General features: G+C 46.8%; 1 protein-coding gene across 3 annotated transcripts in view; it reads left to right on the forward strand.

Annotated features, from left to right (window-relative positions):
* Positions 1 to 22,123, forward strand: part of Igf1r (insulin-like growth factor 1 receptor) — a 294,388-nt gene that overhangs the window by 201,930 nt on the left and 70,335 nt on the right. For all 3 annotated transcript variants that reach the window (NM_001414181.1, NM_052807.3, XM_087638951.1), the window contains 1 exon segment: positions 21,493 to 21,805. In NM_001414181.1, the coding sequence (NP_001401110.1) occupies positions 21,493 to 21,805 (313 nt within the window).

Here is a 22,123-nt window from a genome sequence, read left to right on the forward strand (position 1 = left end):
TAATTGATAGTTTTCCTTTGAAATGCTTGGATCTAAGGGACCCCACCCCAGCATCACTCCTGCAGGTTCTCGTGCATACCTAGATGCTGTCAGGAACTCCTGCCTTACATATGCCCTGCCACGCTGTGATCTCGGCTGGCAGTGTTTTTGTCTTCCTGATACGCATCTTTATGACCTAAATCTATGCCTTGACTCATTATCTGTGTGCCCATCTCCTTTCCTTGTCTTCGTGTGGAAGGCCTTGTGCATTTCTGTGCTGTCTCTCTTGGCGCCTGGCATGCCTTGCAAGTGAACTCGAGTAGTTAATGAACAAATATTTAATTCATAGAAACTTACAGATGACAAGCTCTTCAACAGTGCATATGCGTGTGCACATATCCATTATTAAATCCTGTGTTTAATGTTCTTCTGTTTCTGTGCTCTACCAGTTTGTATGAATTACACTGTTTGAAGTAGAAATAATTGAGTATTTAGATGTCCTAAGCGCCACCTCGAGGTTCGCCTCCTTCCACTGCTTTGGTTTCCATTGTGGATCTGAGACAAGGTCTTGATGTGTTTCCCCTGCCGGCCCTTGAACTCCTCAAGTTCCTCTTCCTCTGCCTCTCTCAAGTGCTGAGACTCCAGAAGTGTGCTACCTTGCACGGCTTCCATTTTTTTAAAAAAGCTAGTTGTTCTTTTTACCATCAGGATGGCTCAAAATAGTCCTTTGCATTCTTCAACCGTGGAAATGGGCTTCTTACAATGCTTGCTGGAAAAGGCACATCCGCTGTGCCGTCTAGCAGGACATGCCTATGTAGAGCTACACCTGCTGTCCCTGAGGTCTTCCTGTTTGCTGTGAGAATATTTCCAGTGACTCTGGGACTGGGGCAGGTCCACCACAGTGTCTTGATCACAGACTTTGAGACCTCAAGGCTCAGCCGCTTAGATTGGAATTCCAGCTTTGAATGAATGCAGGCAGCACAGGGTAAACTCCTTGGCCCATGGAGCCTAGCACCACCCAAATGGAAGGAGCCTTGTTACTAATAACAATAGGCACACATTGTGCCCATGCCCATGCCTTCAGCTGCTGCTCCTGTCGAGAAAACCCCTGAGATAATTCTTTAGTCTACCCAGAAGCCAGTGCAGCTGGTAAGAAGGCTTAGGCTTGTTAGGACAAATCATTTCTTTGCTTATTCTTGGGGAAGGCTGTCGGAGAAATGAAGCCAGAAGCCTGTGCTGTTCTGTCCTCTTGGTCCACTAAAACTGGTGAATTTGATATTTATCATTTTGCCCCCCTTTTTAGGAAGGGGCATAGAGATAATTTTTCATAGTATTCTTGTCATCCATTCCTTATTTAATAACATCTTACTATCAAAACATAAGGCACTTGTCCCCAGGAAACTGTTGTGTGACTTGTTTCCTATTTGTTCTTTTCCTAATCCCACAGAGAATTTGAAACAGCTTTTGATTAAAGCAAAACAAAAATCACGGAAAATGTCCAGGTCACAGAAGACCCAAGTAGTCAAATTAGCAAGATGACCACACGTGACAGGAGGAAGGTTTTTGTTGTTGTTTTGGTTTTCTGTTTGTTTGTACACTGCTACCTGCCGCTCCATTTCCCTCCTGGGACTCCACTGCAAAGGCAGAAGGAGGGCATCGCGTTCTGCATACATACTCTCAGGACCTCCCCGGACCAGGGCTCTGATTCTGGTCAGTTCCTGTAAGTGGTTCATTCACACTGATCACGAGTCACCCTAGAAAGGAAACAGCGACTGACCCATTCCCGGGACACTTCATCCTGTACCCATGAAACACTAGCACCTCTTTCTTTGCTTCCCTGTAGACCTTGAACCAAACAAAACTTTAAGTCAGATGGAGAGGAGGTCAAGTGACATCAAGTGATAGGGTGGCAGCAGTGGCACCAACTTCAAAGACAATGAAGGCAAGTGGCAGGCATGTCACTGGGACATCTGCAGGAAAGTGGAGAAGAGACAGGGGCATACACTGAGTCGAATGAGTAGCAGGTACCAAGGTCCAGAGCCAGTACTGCAACATGTACAGAAGTGGGGTGCGTGTGTGTGTGTGTGTGTGTGTGTGTGTGTGTGCATAAGTGTGTGTACATGTAGTGTATGCATATGTATGTGTGAGCCTATGTGTGTTTGTTTGTGTGTATGCATGAGCCTGTGAGTGCGTATGTGAGTGTGTGTGTGCGTGCATATGAGTGTATTGTGAGTGTGTGTGCGTGCGTGCGTGCGTGCGTGCGTGCGTGCGTGCGTGTGTGTATTCGCCAGTTCCCATGTCATTATCTTTTGGACCACCACAGCCCCTCCATAACCTAGATAACAACTCTCAGTTGTATACTTACAGCTGCAGGAGATTACACAAGTCTTTGTTGACAGGATGGGTGAATCCATCTTCCTTGATCCAGGCTATGAGAGGGGAAGTGACACAAGCAGAGCAGGTGGTCTGCGTGTTCCTGGAACTCCGCCCTGAGTGTGTGTCGTGCAGTAAACATAAAAAGATACCTCTGCTCGCCAGCTATAGATGACCTTTTCCTGTGAGCGGAGATCACTGAGTCCTAGACGGTAGTGGTACAAATGGAAGGAGACCCAGACGTTCTAGGAACCAGCCAGCAAGCTGGGTATCCTCCCTTCCTCGATGCTTGGGAGCCTGTGAACAGAACCAGTACTTCTCAAGAAGTCTGCACTTGGTCTATTTAGTCCAGCCCATGGATCCTGGAAGAAATGCCTTGGACCTAGAAAACCAATGGCGAATGCTTTGTCAGTCTCCCACTAAGCCTCCAACTTATGGGAGCCTCCAGCTGCACATGCAGTAGGGAACTAGTCGCAGAATCATTTTGAGTCACCCAAGTTAGCATTGTCTGTTTGAGTACTGGGGGTACCCACCCCAGATTTGGGTGTTACCATTATACATTTCTCTGACTACCTTCTTCTGAACCCTGTAATTAACAGTAAGGGGCCCTGCTTCCTTACCTGGTTGTAAGGGTTCATCACCACATAGAAAAGAGCTTCTGTGTCTATGCTAACTCCTGAGTTTTTATGTCAGCTGTAAAGGAGTAGACTAGAGTTGTTTACTGGAAGGATTCTTCCTCCCTTGTAGCCCAGTTTAGTCTAGCCTTGCGTTCACTACATAGCCAAGAGTGACATTGAACTTGGAGTCCCCCTGCCTCCCTCCACAGGGACTAGGTTTACGGGCCTCTTTTACCATGCCCTGTTTTAAAGAGTGCTGGGATTTGAACCCAGGCTCCTCGGATGGCGACAAGCACTATACTAACTGAGCCACATTCCCAGCCCCTGTTTGTGTTTCGAAACAGATTTTTGAAACTTGAGAAGTCTCGTTCCTTGTCTTTGAAGAGCTTGCTTCCTGGCAGCCATTTTATTTGTTTATGTGTTTTCTGTGTTTTAGTGGTCCTGGGGTTTGGAACCAGGGCTTCATTCATGCTAGGCAAGCACACTACCTACCACTGAGTTGCACCCCCTCTACTTGGTGAACTGTTGATCCCCCCTTAGCCTCAGCAGTCAGTCTGTGTCAGTGTACATTCCTAGAACTTGACAAAACCAAACCACCAAGAACAAATCAAAACCCCTGCGTTGAACCTTCCAGGAGTCCTGGGTAAGCCCATGCCCATTGTGGACCACTCAGGGATTACTCTAGAACAAGAGGATTTGAATAGAGTACTGAAATTTAAAAAAAAAAAGTCTATTTTTAAATTAATGAAAATCTTATTTGAACAGAAAATTTAAGTACTTGAGAATTATGCACTTATGAGCCAATAAAAGGCTCAGTAGATAAAGGCTGAGGACCTGAGAGAAATTGGCTCCCACACTTACGCTCTGCCCTTCATAGGTATACAATGGCCTTTACACACACACACACACACACACACACACACACACACACACACACACACACACACACACAGTTTCACATAATTTCCAAAATTAAAAACATCCTTTAGTTCTCTTTATCTTTTTTACTCATACAACCATCCTTCCATAAAGCCAAGCCTTCTGCGGTTCTTCCATACGTTAAGGGAATCAGAGGCTCTTTGTCACACCATGCAGAAGGTCATCGGGAGAGCCCCATCATCTCTTCTATACCTCCACACCAATAGAGCTTGCATAGTTGGCAAAGCCAAGGTGAGAACCCAGTCAAGAGGCTACATAGAGATAGCAGCCAATATCTCCAGAGCAGCCAATATCTCCAGAGCAGCCAATATCTCCAGAGCACTGTCGACCGGCAGGAGACACTCCCTTTCATTGTGTGCATTGTTACAAGTGTTCTTGGACCAACAGTGCTGGGTGGTGTCATCTGCCTCAGCTGGAATCCTGAGGAATCATAGCCTCTTTCACTTACAGCAGCCGACAAGGCTAGGCAGTGAACTTCATCTAACTCCCAAGTACATGTTCTTCTATAACCAGACAGCTGCTCTGTGATTCGTTTCTGACATAGAGCACGAACCTGGCTCTCCCCAAAACCAAGTTTGAAAAATGTACGCAGAGAAGACAGACAGACAGACAGACAGACATTCATTACTTGGGCCTTTAAAAATGTGCAGTGGCATGTAAATGGGCCTAGGCAGTTCTTAAATTGTTGCTTTAAATGTTGCCACCATGGCTTCTGGGCTGGTAAGGTTGGTTTTTTTGTTGTTGTTGTTGTTGGTGGTGGTGGTGGTGGTGGTGGTGGTGGTTTTTTATTTTTTGTTTTTTAAGATCTTTGACATGATTTCTGTGCAGAGGAATGCTACCTCATGCCATTATGTCCTTCTTCTCAGAAGATAAGCCTAGGCCATCCAGGGGCCACCTCAGGGAATGTGGATCCCTGAAATAGAGCAGCCTCTGTTAGGAGGGTTTCAGAGCAAATGACAGTGTTATTGAGCTGGCAGATTGTTTTTGTTATTGAATAACCTGAAACACATCAACAGGTTCCAATTAAATTCTTTCTGTTTCTAATTTCACTGATGATCCTTTCAAAAATAACAACTTAAATAGCCAACTTAAAACTTCGTTTTTTTTTTTAATTGATTTGAAATTTTTTTTTTACTTTTTTTTTTCAAAAACTGTGCACATGTGAATGCAGGTGCCCTTGCTGCCTGTGTGTGCATGGTGTATGTGGGTGCCCTTGCTGCCTGTGTGTGCATGCACACAGGTGAAGGCCAGAGGTGGCGGAGGGTGTCAGCAATCATCCTCTAGCAATTTCTGCCTTTATTATCATTATTATCTTTGCTACAAAGTTTCACTGAACCCAGAGGTTGCTATTTCAATGAGGCTGACTCGCCACTGAGATCCCAGGGTCCTGCTGCCAACTCTAGTGCTTTATTTGGCTGCTAGGAAACCAAACGCATGTCTGTGGAACACCAGACACTTGACCTGTCGAGCCATCTCCCCAGCCCAGGATGGTGTTCCTAATACCTAGCCTTGTCCAAGGGGAAGTGCCCGTAGGACTCACATCAATGAAACAAGCTAATACGCTCTTTCTCAATGACCTGAGGCGTATGCTGATTTGCAAGTTGTTTCTTCAGAAATGCCAAGCATCTTCCAATGGGGCAGAAGACATGCGTCCACTGTACGCCCATGCCCCCCCCCATGCGCCCTGAGTCTTGAACGAGAGCCAGAACTAGAAAGATAACTAGATTGAGGTGTTACTTTTTAACATGTGGCTGACTTAAAATGTTTTATCGTCGTCGTTGTCATCATTTCTGGCATGAGGCTGTCTGTGTGGGTGGTGGCAAAGTTCCTGTGGGTTTCACAAACCCCAAGGCAGGATAGTTGCAATATGTACCCTCTGTGGCCACGGCAACAGGAAGGAGTTTCCTAACCCACAGTGTAGGTGGAAGGTAGATCTATCAGAGAGGATGTTTTTTTCCCACCCCCAAACTGTTTAAAGTTTCCAAGTAGTCTAATGGGACTGCATAAGAACCGTGCTCTTAGGAGTTCTGAACGTTAGGCTTTGGAGGCAGACGATCTCGTGCCGAGATGTGCTCTGGTCGGAATCTCGGCCTACAGTACCCTGTGGGTAAAACGGATATTTTGAGCATGACTGAGCTTATTAAGAGCCCTCCAGTGCTTCCTCTGCTGGGGTTTAAAAATTTCAAAGGGTTGGGGAGTGGGTGGAGGGGAGGATTATGGACATGCCGTGTGGAGAGGGCAGGAGGACGGAAGTAACAGGCTCTGGTTGTATCATCTGTGCTCCTGAATGGCACTGGGCCAGGGTGCCAGTGTGGGCTGAGAATGTCAATTTAGGAAGACACAGTGCAGGAGAATGTTCAGGTGCTGCCCATACAGATAAGACGGGCACCAAGGAAACCACAGTTAGGGGAAACTCATCTGTCTGATCTTGCTCTGGTGGAGAAGTATGTCTATAGGGTGAGATACAAGCGCAGGTAAAGAATGCATGTAGTAAAAAGTTTTGGAATTAGAGAGTAGAGGTATTTAAATCAATTTCAAAATCCCCAGTAATTTTTAAGGAAGGTGTGTGGGTCATGTGTTCAAAGGGCCTGTGATTTCAAAGATGAGAAATGCTGGTTTTCTGGTGTCCTGATCCCTGTGTTCACTCCTTGGAAGCTCGGACCAGCCCCCTCCGGTAAGTGAGTGAGCGCTGCAGCCTTCATAGCTTGGGTTGCTTGAGCTTCACTTTGTCCATCTGCCAAGTGTCCTCTGGTTTCACAGTTCCTGAGTTGTCTTTGCTCCAGAATCCAGTAGCTGATGGGCAGTTTTCTCTTGCAATAGATGCTCCCAGGCCCCACAGAGGAGTAGAACAATGTGGTGCAGCCCACACTTGCAGTCGCCATTCCTCCTTTCACCTCCTTTGTTCCCGAGCCCTTGGGTGAAATAGAGACCACCCAAAGCCTGTGCTTTTCAGAAAGTGTCACATAGCAGAAGTTGCATGTTCGGCTCCCGCTACAGTGAGTTGAAGACGACCTTCTGCCTTGACCTGAGTCACTGTCATCATTTGCAAAGTGTGTTCTGTTCTTTTTGTCCTTTTTACCCCTTTTCACTCTAACACCGGCTCCAACTGTAAGTTGGAACAAAGCACACACCCTGAAGTACACTGCAGAGGTCTCTGCACCCTGACCTCCTGGCCTCCTCCTCCTCCTGGACGAGGAAACTTGGGAGTCTGAAGAAAGGCAGCAGCTCTTGACACAAGTGTCAAGGACGTTGCTACAGGGCTTATTCCCCGAATGAAAGAGATGACTAGCTTTTTCAGATCCTCACTTCAAGATTGAGTCCAGAATTCGGAAAACGTTTTTTAAAGAACAGATGTGTGCTAGAGACACTTCCCCAGGAGGGAAAAAAGACTGGGAGTTCCACAGCATTTAAGGGTTCTCGGCTTCACAGTTGCTTTGGGGGGCTGGAGAGATGGCTGTGCAAGCATAAGGAGCTGAGTTCAGATCCCTTGCATCTGCGTAAAGACTAAACGTGGCTGTGGACATTAATCATCCTGAGCCTTAGGAAACACAAAAGGCTTGTCAGTTACCGGTGTGGCCAGTCAGTGAGCTTGGAAACACAAAAGGCTTGCTGGTTACCAGCGTAGCCTATCAGTGAGCTTCAGTGAGAGACCCTGCTTCAACAAATGGAGGGCAATGGAGGAAGACATACTCCATTCCCTCTTGCCCCCCAATGCAGACATATGCACATACGTTTTATGTGTACACACAAACACATTTAAGCTTATTTGGAAGATACTCACAGTCATGTCTCTTAGCAGTGGCTATATATGCACTGGTTCCTTTGTGTAGTAACCAAACTTCCCATGTCCTTGTCTTTGCCAAACTTTTGTGGGAGTCGCAGGTCCCATTGTTGGAGGTGGCGTGCAGTTTGGCCCTTTTCCATTTATGAACGCCTCCATGTTCATACCCAGGATAAAATGATTCTTGAGCACCCTTCCAGGGTCCAGACTCATCTGTGCTTTATGGACTGGCACTGTCTGCTTACTGGGTTTCAGGTTTATAGAGATAGTTAGGCTACCTGTTCATTTCCTTCAGGTTCCAGCGAAAATTCCTGTGAGCCATGAAAACCATCCCAGAGGGTATTCCAGAACATGTCTAGAAGGGGTCGAAAGGGTATAGACAGGAGAGCTGGGGTAAAGGTTCAAACAGGAAGGAAACAGAAAGCCATCTATGTCTCCCAGTGTATGACCTTCCCTGCTCCCAGCCCAGTGGGATCAGGTGACATCACAGGACTATGCAGACGCCATAAACACAGTGTCTGAAAGGATACCAAGGTCGCCCTAGTCTTCAGAGGTTCCAGTCTTTGTTCAGTCTCCGGCTCTCACATCCAAGGGTGATATTGGGTGGGTCTGAGCAATAAAATAACCCTCAGTGATGTGTTCAGCACTCTAGATCAGCAGATAATAGCTCAAAGACCAAATAAAAATGTACAGACATACAGTCCCTAATTAATTGGAAGAGCAGAAGGAGCCTATCTCTGTCGGCGTTTACATCTGAACTGCTGGTCAGCTAGCATCGCACCGCTTCCTGTGCCTATGATGGTCCCAGTCTCGACCCGATGTTGTTGTTGTTTTGTTTGCTTTTGTTTGCTTTTGTTTGTTTTGTATTGTTTTTCCAGAGACAGTTTCTCTGTGTACCTCTGGCTGTCCTGGAACTTGATCTGTAGATCAGGCTGGCCTCACGCTCACAGAGATCCACCTGCCTCTGCCTCCTAAGTGCTGGGATTAAAGTGTGTGCCACCAGCTCTGTTCTCACTATTAATGATTTTGAAAATGGTTCTTAAAGGGGAGGGGGCATCTTGAACTTTGAATCCCTTCGTGAACTCTTCAATGGTGTACAGTACCATTTAAAAGACAAAACTAAAACACCTGGTTGAAACTGAGAAATTATTATTTCCAGAATATTCAGATTCCTGTTGGCACAATGGGACATCAACACTTTTTTAAAATGATTTATTTATTTTAGTTATATGAGTCCACTGTAGCTGTCTTCAGACACACCAGAAGAGGGCATCAGGTCCAATTATAGATGGTTGCAAGCCACCATGTGGTTGCTGGGAATTGAACTCAGGACCTCTGGAAGAGCAGTCAGTGCTCCTAACCACTGAGCTGTCTCTCCAACCCTAACATCGACACTTCTTATGCGTTGTAGCACAGTTGGTACCTTGTCCCTTCCTCTGCTCACAAAATGCAAGCAAAGTAAAATAAAAGCCAACAGAAGTCTGTGGTGCATGCAAATGAGAGAGAGAGACAGAGAGAGAGAGAGAGAGAGACAGAGAGAGACAGAGACAGAGAGACAGAGAGAGAAAGAGAGAGAGAGGGAGGGAGAGAGAGAGGGAGGGAGGGAGGGAGAGGGGGGAATGAGAATGAATATATTAATATTCTAAATATGGTATTTCAACAATTGCATGGTCTTTTTCCTAGGTGCTTTTGAACTATCAGATAGGCCGAATATGTCCGATCTGTGTATTTTTGCTGGTGGTAGTGTTTTTCAGGGTATATGATTATCAGGGACAATGCTTTTCTACACTCTTGGATAATTTAAAGGTCTAGCTGAACTTTTTTTTTTTTTTTAATGATTGCTACATGGTAGGAAAAGTATCTAGTAGGAAGGGTCCTGGGACTTGAACCCAGGACCTTGAGCATGCTAGGCAAACATCTTACCTAAGTCATATTCCCAGCCCAGTAAAAAGATATTTCAACTCCAGGAGATGGGGCCAGCATGCAGGTTGGGTAACAACACTGTGTTGATGTAGTCTAACACATACTGTAAAACAGAGGTTCTCCACCTGTGGGTCAAGACCCCTTTGTGATCACATTACCAGGTATTTACATTACAATAGCAAAATTGACAGTTAGGAAGTAGCAGTGAAATAATGTTATGGTTGAAGGAGTCACCAGGGCGTGAGGAACTGTATTAGAGGGTCACTGCATTAGGAAGGTTGAGAACCACAAATATTGTGAACTCCAAAAGCCTTCCGTGGGGAATCAGAGCAGCAGGATAAAGGAAGTGGTGAGCAAAGATGTGGAAGGCTTCAGAGGAGCAGGCTGAAGGTCACCTGAAAGGCTGTTGATACTCGCGCTGGGTTTAAACCGGGCATGTTTCTTTAAGAGCTGTAACCGATTTCGATGCAACCATCCACCCTGGAGGTTCAGTTCTGCCAGTGACCCTGTTCAGGTCGCGGCTAATGATGTCATAGTCCTCCTGGTTCGTGTAAATGTAACTGTGTCCGCACCGTGACTGAGCTGCCTAAAGACACGTTTCTCGGGTATTTTTAGGGGTGATTTATTTCATATATGGGCGTATGAAGTAGGTATAATAGCATTTAAGATGCCCGATTGCTTGTAGTAAAATAGTTAAGGTTCTAGAAATGAATGAATCTGGAGACGGTAAGAAGTGATATAAACAGGAAAAGAAAAGGCTATGGCAGTAACAACCAACCCGCTTTAATTGAATTGACGTGTGAGGTAACTGTTACCCCTTTCCATGTTTCCCAGAAAAGAAGAGTAGACTGTGGACCACTTTTTCCTCCTCCTTGTGGGGAGTTGCTTCTGGAACAAGATGCTACGGTTACCAGAAGCCCTGATGTAGAGAAGATTCCGAGAGATTTTTTTTTCCCCGAGAGATTTTTTTTTTCTGCCAAACTGCGGCTAAGCAGCCTTAGGGCAGCTGCTCTTCCTGGTTATGGGAGCAGCTGTGAACAGGGGGTGCGTGTCCATGTACACGTAACCATCCGAATTCCATGGGTAGTCTGTACGCACGGGTGTCTTTCACAGTTTTTACTTTCTCTCTCTCTCTCTCTCTCTCTCTCTCTCTCTCTCTCTCTCTCTCTCTCTCTCTCTGTGAATGGCCTCGCTTTTCATAACCGAACTTAATCCTGGGGCTCATGTGCTCTGCTCTGAGGACTAGTTGTCCTATGGGTGGCACCGGTCAGTCATTTCGGTTATCTTGACGCGAGTATTTGTGTGTATACGGAGAGGGACTTTTTGCATGGGCCGTTAAAGCCTTGTGCCTTTCAGACACACAGTTCCACTAAAATCAAATGGAAGCGGTGCCATGGGCGGGCACACAGCCATAAGGCACTGACCTGGGTGTGTAGTGATGAATTCACACCATTACAGATTCTTCAGCCATCACCTGTTAGGTGTGCACTTGTCCCAAAACAGGCTCAAACACCCGTTCAAAGAGGTGCGGTCTAGCCAGGTAGCGGTGGTGTCAACAGTGCACACCTTTAACCCTAACATTCAGTAGGCAGAGGCAGGTGGATCTCTCTGAATTTTGAGGCTAGCCTGGTCTACAGAGGGAGTCCCAGGACAGCCACAGTTACACAAAGGGGCCCTGTCTTTAAAAAGAATAAAAAAATAAGGCAAACAAACAAAAACAACAGCCAAAGAAGCATCTAAGCAATGATGGGTGCTTGAGGCCTCCCCTCTGAGCCTGGCCTTCACTCGGTCCTAACTACCTCCCACCCCCTCTCCCACTGATTTGCCCCTGTGGAGCACAGACCTGCCTTGTTAGGAAGTGAGCAGCCTTTCAGAGCCCACACTGCTTCACATAACTCTGTGTACAGTACCAGAGAATGGAAGTAGGGCTGGGCGCACGAACAAGCAGAGGAGTTATAAATAGAGAATACTCTCTCAATTCCGCTTCAGTTAGTCATGGAGAGACCGTGTGAGTTTCATAAACTTATAAGGAATATACAAACAGTTCCAAATTTAAAATAACTTAGAGTAATTTTTAAGTGTGTGAAGGGTATTTTTCCCCCCGTCCTGTCCATTTGAGCATCTGTGACAGGCAGTCATAAGTGATCCTCGTCTTTATATGCTCGAGCCTGCTGAGAAGGGCTGCAGGGGAGGCAGCAGCTGACCATGCCTCATCAGCTTGAGGGCCTTGTTTGTCCTGACCCCGGTGCCGGCTCTCTCCCTGTTCATTTCTTCCCTGTATTGAAGTCTGCCTGTGTTTTTCAGATTTGTATGTAGATGTTGAAATAGGTTGAAAATAGCATTTTAGACTATTTAAAAGTATCCCCAACACAGGTATTAGGACAGTCTGTGAGAACATGATGCTGACATAAGGACGCTAAGGTCGAGTCCCGTCCTCTGTAGCTATCTTTTCTGTGGACTCTCTCTCCTGCCCTTCCTCTTCACTCTCCCCTCTGAGCAGACCTTCAGTGTTTCGGCTTCCACATTCGTTCATCCAGCATTTCTACAGAGCCCAAGCTCATCTGTGCGTTTGATTTTCTGTAGGTGGCGCAGGTAGCATGCTGAGCAGAGGGGAGACACATTCCACACCGTGGATGACCATTTCTTTACAGATTATGCCCACTGGGACAGCCCTGTCTATCAAATAATGGCCCGAGTTAGTGTGAATAGAGTTAGCCAAATTCAGAGTCTGGAGTGCAAACAGACCCTTCTCACCGCCTTACCTGGACCTTAGTGTCCACCATCCCTTGTCTTTGACGTCCTTCCCCCTTCCAAGTTTGTCAGTGTTTCCGGCATTTCTACTCCCAAGTACCTGTGATATTACCACTCCACATTAATAGAGAGGCTCACTTTCCCACAGTGAGAATTGGTACAGCCAGAAGCCAGGGCTAGTAGATACCATGCCAAGGGTGAATCTTGAAAGCATTGTTTTAAGTGAAAGACAGTGGTCACAGCAGAACACCCTTGTTTGATTCCACTAGGCTTCTGGCAGGAGAAGTGGAGTCGAGTAAGATTAGTCATTCCCTGGAGCTGTGTCCCCCCCATTGGGATGATGAAAATATGCTAACATTGATTGTGGCGGTATTTGAACAACTCTGTGAAGACACTCAAAATCACCAGACTTTCTACTTTGAAGTGTGTGTGTGTGTGTGTGTGTGTGTGTGTGTGTGTGTGTGTGTGTTACAAAATGTGCAGGAAGAAGAAAGGGAACTCATGGCCCACAGTGGGCAGAGGAACCCCTGAGCCCGCTCTGCTCGGTTGGCCTTTGTTATTTATTGAAATTTCCTGCTCTCCATCTTTGGGTCAGCAGCACCTCGGTCCTCACTCTTCCCACCCAGCTTTCTAGTTATAATGATGCTATTTATAACTTTCCTCCTCTGGCTTCTTTGTTACCCCTTTGCAGTGTTTGTTTTCCTATTTTCTCAATACTCTGCCCAGCACTGCTTGGTTCCTGAGGCTTCAGTGATCCCGTGGGCATTGTCAGTAGGCGATTGTTTCTTTTGCTCATTAATGAAATGTTCCCAGATGCTTCAGCAGCTGAACTCTGTGGCTTACCTTCTGTCCTGGACTGCACGATGCTACCCGGTGATTTTCCCCGAGCCTTCAAACTGTGCTTTCCCAAGAGGAGGACACACTGAACTGTTCCCTGACTTAGAAATTTTATCGGGGGAGGAGATTCCTACGTGCGCCTCAGCAGCGTGTGTGCGGCACTTTGTGGGAACACTTTGTAGGAATCGATTCTGTCCTTCTACCATGTGGATCAAACAGGCCATCGGAAGGGTAGCCTCTGCATTTACCCACTGAGCCATCCCACTGGCCCTGACTCACTTTCTTTTCTTCCACGATAGAGTTTCAGTCTTACCGAACGGTATGAATAGGTAAAGAGAAATGTGTCTGTGCTGTTAGAATGGGTTTGCGAGCTGGGTAAGGGGTAGTTCTTGAGTGAGACATAAGCCGTGAGCTAGCAAGGCTCCTGGAAGGATGTCTTGATCACCTCTCAGAATATCGTCTCTGAGCATTTGAAAATCTAAGCCTGATTAAGTACCACCTACCCTGCGTGCTGTACTGAGTAGACTCATTGGGACAGAGCTGATTCTTGAGGGGCCTGTAGTCTTTTGGGTCTTGTTGGTCTGGTTTCCTGCTATCACAGTCATTTCCTATCAGATGTTCACTATGCATCTCTAAGGAGAGAAGCTTCTCTATCAGTGTGCAACTTGGCAGTGGCCCTTGGAGACACCAACAAGATCCAGCTGGGTGGCCAGGCACGGTGGCACACATCTTTAATCACAGCACTCAAGAGACAGAGGCAGGCGGATCCCTAAGTTCGAGGCCAGCCTGGTCTGTGGAGCAAATTCCAAAACAACCAAAGCTATACAGAGAAACCCTGTCTTTGAAAAAAGAAATCTCAGCTTTTTAAATTTGTGACAGGAAAAAAAAAAATGCCCAGGAGACTTCTATTGGCTGCAACTTGTTAAACAGAGGAAACTGAGTTGATACATAGTATTTCTTTAGTATCATTTGTAAGGGGGGTGGGGAGGTCTTCCAATGTGTGTGTTTCCTAGTTTTGTCCTTCAGACTGAGGGATATACCTCAGAGAGTAGAAAAGGGTGCTAGGACCTGTGGTTAATTTCGCCCTTATGGTTGCATGCTTTAAAAGAAAAATACCGTGAAAGCAACTCCCCTGCAGCATGCCTTTCAGACAGAAGAGCTGTTCAGAGCTGGGACCACACACCACAGTGGGAAGATGGGTGGAAAGGCTGCTGTCATCCATTGGGGACTGTGAATATGATGCCCGGCATATGGCACAGCAGCCTGATCCCCTTGCATGAGTTCTTTAATCTCTCCGATGTCTCCAGTTTGGCCATCTCTTGGTGAAGGATGTCTACCCTTTGTGATTGTTAGGGGGATTAAATGATGTATAGACGTAAGGTGCTTAAAGTATCATCGGGCACATGGGAAATAACGCCGAAAGTTAACTCCATGTTAATAAGCGGTCTTGTATTTTGCCTCTGTGGTATAAATTGGATTTATATAAGAGAGACTCAAACAGCTATTATGGAAGGGATGACCTGGGAAATTTCAGCGATTAGAGGCTCAGAATGAGTCCACTGAGTATGGACATGTCCTTACTTTTCACATCCGAGTCTGAGCAGGTTGCCCGAGCCATGGCAGACCACAGCTGATCTTTCGGTCTCAGCGTATTCCACACTGTTCAGACTGCTCCTGTGCTGTTAGAATAGGGTTGCAAGCATGTCGGAGAGAGCAGCCCTGCGTCCCCATGTGCCAGACCTTCATGAAGCACTGGGGTGTGAGCACTACAGGAAGGTCTGCCTGGGAAAGCAGATCTAGATCAGCGCTGTCTGGACGTTGAGGAGCACTACCTGCAAAGCAGTGGGCTTCCCCACACTACTTCGAGGACTGTCTAGGGGCTTTGTAGATGTACTTGGAATTGAGATGGGGACCAGCCTGTGACTCTGGCCAGCTGTGACTACAAAGCAGTCCTGCAACTTTGAAGGGGTAGAAAGCAAAGAACAAAGCCAAGGGGGAGCCAAGGGGAGAAACAGTATGTAGCCCTCTGTATACTCCCCAAGAATCAAGAAACCTCCCAGGTGTGGTCGCATTGTCCAGGGCCCTTTATCTTAGGAAGCAAGCCAACCCAGAGCAGTTCAGAATCCTTAGAAAGTCAGTAAGGAGAAAACGACATACAGCATCAGATGCTGGAAAAGTTAGGAGCTCTCATGCCCAGTGTGCAAACACGTCAAAAAAACAAGTGGTCCTGTCCTCACCCCATCCAGCCTGCTGTGCTCCAGGAGTGTTCTGCTCAAGGACTGCCCCTCCCCCTTCCACCCCCCCCCCCCCCCCCCCAACCCGTGGAAGTTCTCAATCTGCTACAGCCTTTCTGCTCAAACAGAAACTGAAATAGCTTTAGATTTTGGCATAAAATGACATCCCCTCTGGATCTGCCTTCTGCCCCTCCACAAAAGGAGGTGTTTTGGTTTGGTTCACACTGGTTTGGTATGGTGTGTGGTTTGGTTTGGGTTTTGGCACTAGGCAGAGAATACTCTTACCAGTGTGTCTCTCTGCCCAAGCTTTTAAGACCCCGGTTGCCACGTGAGCTTGCCTTTGCTGTGCAACAGCCTGTGTAGTGGCCACGGTCTTCCAGGCAGTCTTGCTGAGACACTGTTTTAAACTCTGGACGCTGACTCAGCAGCAAGGCAGGGGAGTTCTCCTTTCGACGTTGCAGAGACCATAAGCATGTTAGGTTCTTGTCTTCCTTTTGAAGAAAAACATTCTCCTTCCTTCTCATTCTTACTCTCTGCCTCTGACCCTCTCCTCTTGGCTGCCTCCCCCTGGGGGGGGGGGGCGCCTCCCCCCCCCCCCCGTGTGTGTGTGTGTGTGTGTGTGTGTGTGTGTGTGTGTGTGTGTGTGTGTGTAACTATTTAGTCCAAGAAGCAACACAACATTCATTCCATATGATGTATCCTCATCTTACCTGAGCTGGATAATTTATAAAGAAAATAAGTTTCTTTGTAGTTCTGGAGACGGAGAAGTCCAAGAACGTAGTGTCAGCCTCTAATGAGGGCCTTCCTATTGCATTGTGGCATAGCCAAGGCGTCACTTGCTGTGCTCGCCTGCGTGCGCTCTCTTGTGTGCTCGCGCTCTCTCTCTCTCTCTCTCTCTCTCTCTCTCTCTCTCTCTCTCTCTCTCTCTCTCCATATATATATATATATATATATATATATATATATATATATATATATATATATATATACTTCTCAGAGCTTGCAATCATTAAAGAATTTACTGACAAAAGCAAACACAGGCTAAACTAAATGCAAGGACCCTGGGGAGGAAGAGTTAAGGTCTGACGTGTGAGGCTTGTTTTTCTCTCCTAAAGAAAGGAAGAGGAGTTTTTAAATTTGCACGCTGACCCTGGACCTGTCTTTCTGGTGATTGACACGGGGCATGTTGTAGCTTTTCTGACTGTTTCAATAAGGTTTTGTTTTTATTGTCTTCCCTGATTAATTCCGAGAAATAGAACGGCCTCGTGGGCAAAATCAATTTGCTTTCCTCCCTGCGTTAGTTCATGGCTTCCGTTTCCTCTCTGTAAGGTTGGGCTGCCCTTTAACCATGCCCATGTGCCCCGCCTCAGGAGCTGGAGGAGAGGTCCCCTCCTTTCCCCCATAGTGCTGTAATTGGAAATTTGGTTACTGCACTAAATTTTAAGTTTTGGCACTCAACGTAGAGCAGCCATCCATCCACTGGCGAGACGCACTGCCCGGGGCTTTTCAAGAAATCCCTTAATAGTCCTGAACACTAATAATATTTATATACATCAAGATGAGACAAAATTTACAGCAGGCTTCTGAAGCTGGTTCCAGGACTCTCTAATCCCAGATGACCCTGCCATTCGTTCTCTTGCTGCCTCCCGGAATCCTCCACACTGTATTTCCTCCCTGTAGCCACACAGATTTCTGGAGTCAGTCCTCTAGCAAGCAAGTCAGCTCTCTTCCCTCCTCTCTGTCTTTCTGCATGCCCCCTTTCTCTGCATATCCCCTACAGAAACTCAGATGCGCTTTTGTTCACAGTCAGCATCACTCAGCGTTAAGGGGCCCACTGACCTGGTGTCTGCCCAACAAGAATAGTTCTGTCCATAAAGTCGGTGTTTTAACTTTACCATTCTCGGTTGGGAAGAAGTTCCCATCTCAGGCCTGGAACAGGGCTCACCGTGTTTCGCATGTAACAAATCCCTTGTCAAGTATTTATTCCTACTTCTCTCTCTCTCATCCTGGGAAGATGTAGCATTTACATTTAGGGAGAACCTGATTCAAGACGATGCACAAGGTTATTTTCCCCTGCTTTTTTGTGTGATACGGCTTTTGCTACTACACAGCTATTTGACTTTCTTATCTGTTGTGATGTGTCCCTTTCTTTCCTGTGTAAGTAAAGGGCTCCAGAGTTGGCATGTGGTCCCCGTTAATAATCGCTGCTGATAACGGTGAGATACCTAATCGGCTTCCCTGTCTAATCACAGAGCCTGGTGTTGGCAGATGGCTGCGATGGCTGCACCAGGGAGCCTATAGCTAGTTTCATTGAACTTCGCGGATCTATTATTCTGTATGAGCCATAGATGGATAACATAATAGACAGCAGATTCCTCTCCTCTGACCATTCTTCCGTCTTTCTGTCTACTCTGGTATCATGCCTGCGCCATACAGCATGATGACCTTTCTAGTGTGAAACCCTAACCCCTGCCTTAAAGCCTTGAGCGATTCCCTGCCGTCTGTCAATTGGTGTGCCTGTGGTGCCTCCCTGAGCTGGTCCATTTTGTTCCTAGCAACATCCCAGCCAGTATTTACATGAGATCCTCTTTGAGGGGTGGTCCTGATGCCCCTCCCCATCGTCCCTCCATTTTCATTGCCAACCTCACTGTCTCTGGAGACCTTTCCAAGCACCCGAGGTACTAGGAACACCATGCGCGTGGTCCTTCCTGCATCCCTGGTGCGGCATCCTTTCCCTGAGGCCAGGGACTGCCACCGTTCAGTCGTACAGGACGAACAGTTGCCCGGCACACAGGTGCAGCATACATCCAGTAAATCCTGGGTGGATAAGTAAATGCAGAATGGATCGTCGACTTCTGTCGTTGACAGATTAAAAAACGAAACCAATGCAAAGAACTTCAGCGCTTGTTTAGACCCCAAACCTTGACATAACCTGTGCAGCACACGTGTTTAATTGAGATAGATCATCTTCAACTATGCCATTTTTTGATGTCATAGTTGAGTGAAAGATTCAATGATAGCATGTGAAGCTAGAAACATGGTAGGCTGATAAATCACTGGATCCATTTCACTGTCTTCCAGGTAATTGCCATGGTAGACTGTGTCTGTATTCTGACACTGGGGGTTCCTGCAGCTTATTCTTTTTCGGTGCGACCAGAGATAATTAACTTCTGTTCATTTTTTGTGAGCTGGAATAGACGTCCAGAAACAGCCAGACACTAGTTACAATAAACAAATGTCGTAAACTGGCTGAGAAGTCTCTCCACCATCTCTCGAGCATGAGTGAAGACAGGTCTTTCTTCCCGGTGGGTCGTCCCGGTGCATGAAATAGGTTTCTCTTCACCTGAAGAGGTTCAAAGATCAGCAGCTCAGTGTTAGAGAGCAGTGCTTCTCAACCTTCCTAAGGCTGTGACTCTTCAATACAGATTCTCGTGTTGCGGTGACCTCGACTATTAAAAGTTATTTGTCGCTACTTCGTGACTATAATTTTGCTACCAGTATAGCTCATAGTGTACATGTCTGATATGCAGAATGTCTGATATGTCACCCCCATCAAGGGGGTCACCAGCCACGGGTTGAAAACCACTGATCTAGCAATGCCAGCCATCTTAAGAGGCCAAATTCTTTTGAACTCACCATGTTGCCTCATGAATATCTATGCAGCATTTCTGTGTTCCAGTCAGCAAGAAAGAAGGACGGACGGACACACACACACACACACACACACACACACACACACACACACACACACACACACACACGTGTTTTTAAAGGAATGTTCCAGGAAGCTCTGGTAACATTTTTTGCTTATAGCCCATGGGGTAGAACTTCAAACACACGGCAGCCACACTTTGAGCCACAGTGGAGGCTAGGAGGCATTGGAGCCGAAGACATGACAGCATGCCCAGCCGATACCGAGGACTCCTACACGGGGAAATGCCCTGATGTTTCTGGGGAGGGATGACTTTAGAGTAAAACCAAGATTACTTAGCCTTGGCAGCGTCATGAGCACTCTGGTTTCCTTACTGGGTGATGCTACTGATTTAAGCGTTGACGTTCTGGGATCTGCTTTTAAATGCAGTGACACAGGAATTCTTGGCTGTGACTTACAGCTGTGTAGACAGGATGGTGTAAGACTCCAGAGAACATACTGACTCAGTGCAATCAGTTCTGGAAACTGATCCTGACGGCGTGCAAAGGTACCCACAGAGATGACTGTGCTCATAGGACAGTAATGTGCATTCATCGAGGGCACATTGGATGCTGGGACACGGCTGTAATGGTGAAATTTAACGGGACTGCTATACGATGGCAGTATCCATAATCAAGTCTATCCAGTGCTTTTTCAGTGGTGTGGTTTTTTTACATACAAGTATGTGTAGTCATACATCCAGGCACAGGAAGAATCCGGGAAAGACCACATCATGAAGGGTTGGCAAAGTGGCCGTTTTGGGGGCAGATGGGCTTGCATGTTCGATACGTTATCTGTGGTTACTGGGGTTTGCTTGGTTTGGTTTTGGTTTTAGTGTCGGTTTTTTATAATAGGAACATGGAATCTTGACTCATTGGTACATCACAGTTAAAATATACATATTTATATAGTTTTGTAGTATTTCCAAACAACCCCTCCCAAAAAAAATCAGGTACATGTAATGCTAATGTTTCTTTTCTTTTCTTTCTTTCTTTCTTTCTTTCTTTCTTTCTTTCTTTCTTTCTCCCTTCCTTCCTTCCTTCCTTCCTTCCTTTCTTTTTCTTTTTATTTATACATTGTTCACATGTAAGTATCATAGGCCATAGTATGTGTTCATTGTGACATATGTATAGATGTTCATAGCAGAGTACCTGTTTTGGGGGTGTGACTTTTAGATCTGTGATTACTGGACCCAGCCTTTAACTTAACAAGGCCCACGTAGGTGGTCTCTGGGTGCGGTGCGGGAACCCTGTGTCCTGCCATCCTGTACCATCTGATCCGACAACTTGCTTGTGATCTGAAGGTTGTGTTGCGAAGAGAGGTAAGGCTTTAAGATGGTACAAGCCGACACAGGCATTACCAAAGACCTTTTGTAAGCACTGTGGTACCTCGATTATAGCCTTTTCCTCCTTAGAGCCCATACTTACTTCCGTGCCCACGGCAGAGAGTAGCCCCTCCACAGCCTTGATTTCTTTTTCTGGAGTTGGAGGAGAGAGAGGCCATAGTCATGCAGTGCTTTGTGAAGGGTGTGGTTAGAGCTTGCTGTAACCCAGAGGTCTCGACCGGTCTCACGTTGTAGTCAATACTTTCCTATTGCTGTGGTAAAATACCGTGACAGAAAGTGTAGCCAGAGACAGAGGTTTATCTTGGCGTACAGTCCCAGAGGGGACAGAGTCCATCGTGGTGGGGAAGCCCTGGCTTCAGGCTTGTCAGGCAGGAAACACAAAGTGATAACACTTCACCCACACACAGGAAATAGAGAAATGAGGCCAGGCTGTAAAACCTCAAAGGCTACCAGCAAAGTACTTCCCCCAGCAGGATGCTCCCTGCTAAAAGTTCTGTAACCTCCCCAAACAGACCATCACCAACGCAGGCCAGTTGTGCACATCCATGAACCTGTGTAGGACATTTCTCCTTCAAGCCGCCATACTTGATACGCCTCCTCTCTTCATCGCTGCTATGTGTGTATGGGGGAGGGGCCAGTGTTCTGTGTGTGGTTCTGTGTGTGGTTCAGGCATCCACCAGGGTCTTAGAATGGAATTCTCGTACAAAACTAGGCTGAAGAACATAGGGCCTTTTATAGTCCTAGTGGCCCTTATTGTCTGTGTTTCTCTCTGTTCACCTGTCCCGAGGGCTCCCTTTTAATGGGTGTAACCACCCCATTTTACAGATGATTGAAGAGGTCATGGGTATTAGATGTTGCTGGCTCATCCCATAGCAAACCAGGAGAGAATGGACTTGGGGTGTGTTGTGTCTTTACCCAGGTAGAATTCACAGATGGTGAGATCTGTGCAGATCTCAGAGAGATGACCCAGGGCAGGCCGTGTAGTCCCTCGTCTTTACCACCCTCTCCCTCTGTCCCCACAGTGTGCCCAAGTGTGTGTGGGAAGCGAGCCTGCACCGAGAACAATGAGTGCTGCCACCCGGAGTGCCTAGGCAGCTGCCACACACCGGACGACAACACAACCTGCGTGGCCTGCCGACACTACTACTACAAAGGCGTGTGCGTGCCTGCCTGCCCGCCTGGCACCTACAGGTTCGAGGGCTGGCGCTGTGTGGACCGGGATTTCTGCGCCAACATCCCCAACGCCGAGAGCAGTGACTCAGATGGCTTCGTCATCCACGATGGCGAGTGCATGCAGGAGTGTCCATCAGGCTTCATCCGCAACAGCACCCAGAGGTCAGTGGCGCTTGTCCGGAACTCAGCAAAGTTCTCTGCTGCATATCCCCTAAGGGTAGGACCACCCAGGGGTTCATAGGGATGGATCTGTTGGAGGGTGATAGCTGAGCTTGTTTTAATGAGAATCTTGGAGTGGTGCATCTGTTTCCTTTCTTATATGTTGGCTTGCCTTTTTTTTTTTTTTTCTTTTCCTTTGAGAGCGCCTTGCTAGCACTAAAGAGTAAAAATTAGCTTGCCGTAGCCTTGCTCTGGTACGCCTGCAGAACCGAAGCATGAGAGGCAGAGACTGTAACTGCAGATACTCCCTCTCAGCTTGCT

This window comes from Rattus norvegicus, chromosome 1 (genome assembly GCF_021556685.1).
Source record: "Rattus norvegicus strain SHRSP/BbbUtx chromosome 1, alternate assembly SHRSP_T2T, whole genome shotgun sequence".
NCBI lineage: Eukaryota > Metazoa > Chordata > Mammalia > Rodentia > Muridae > Rattus > Rattus norvegicus.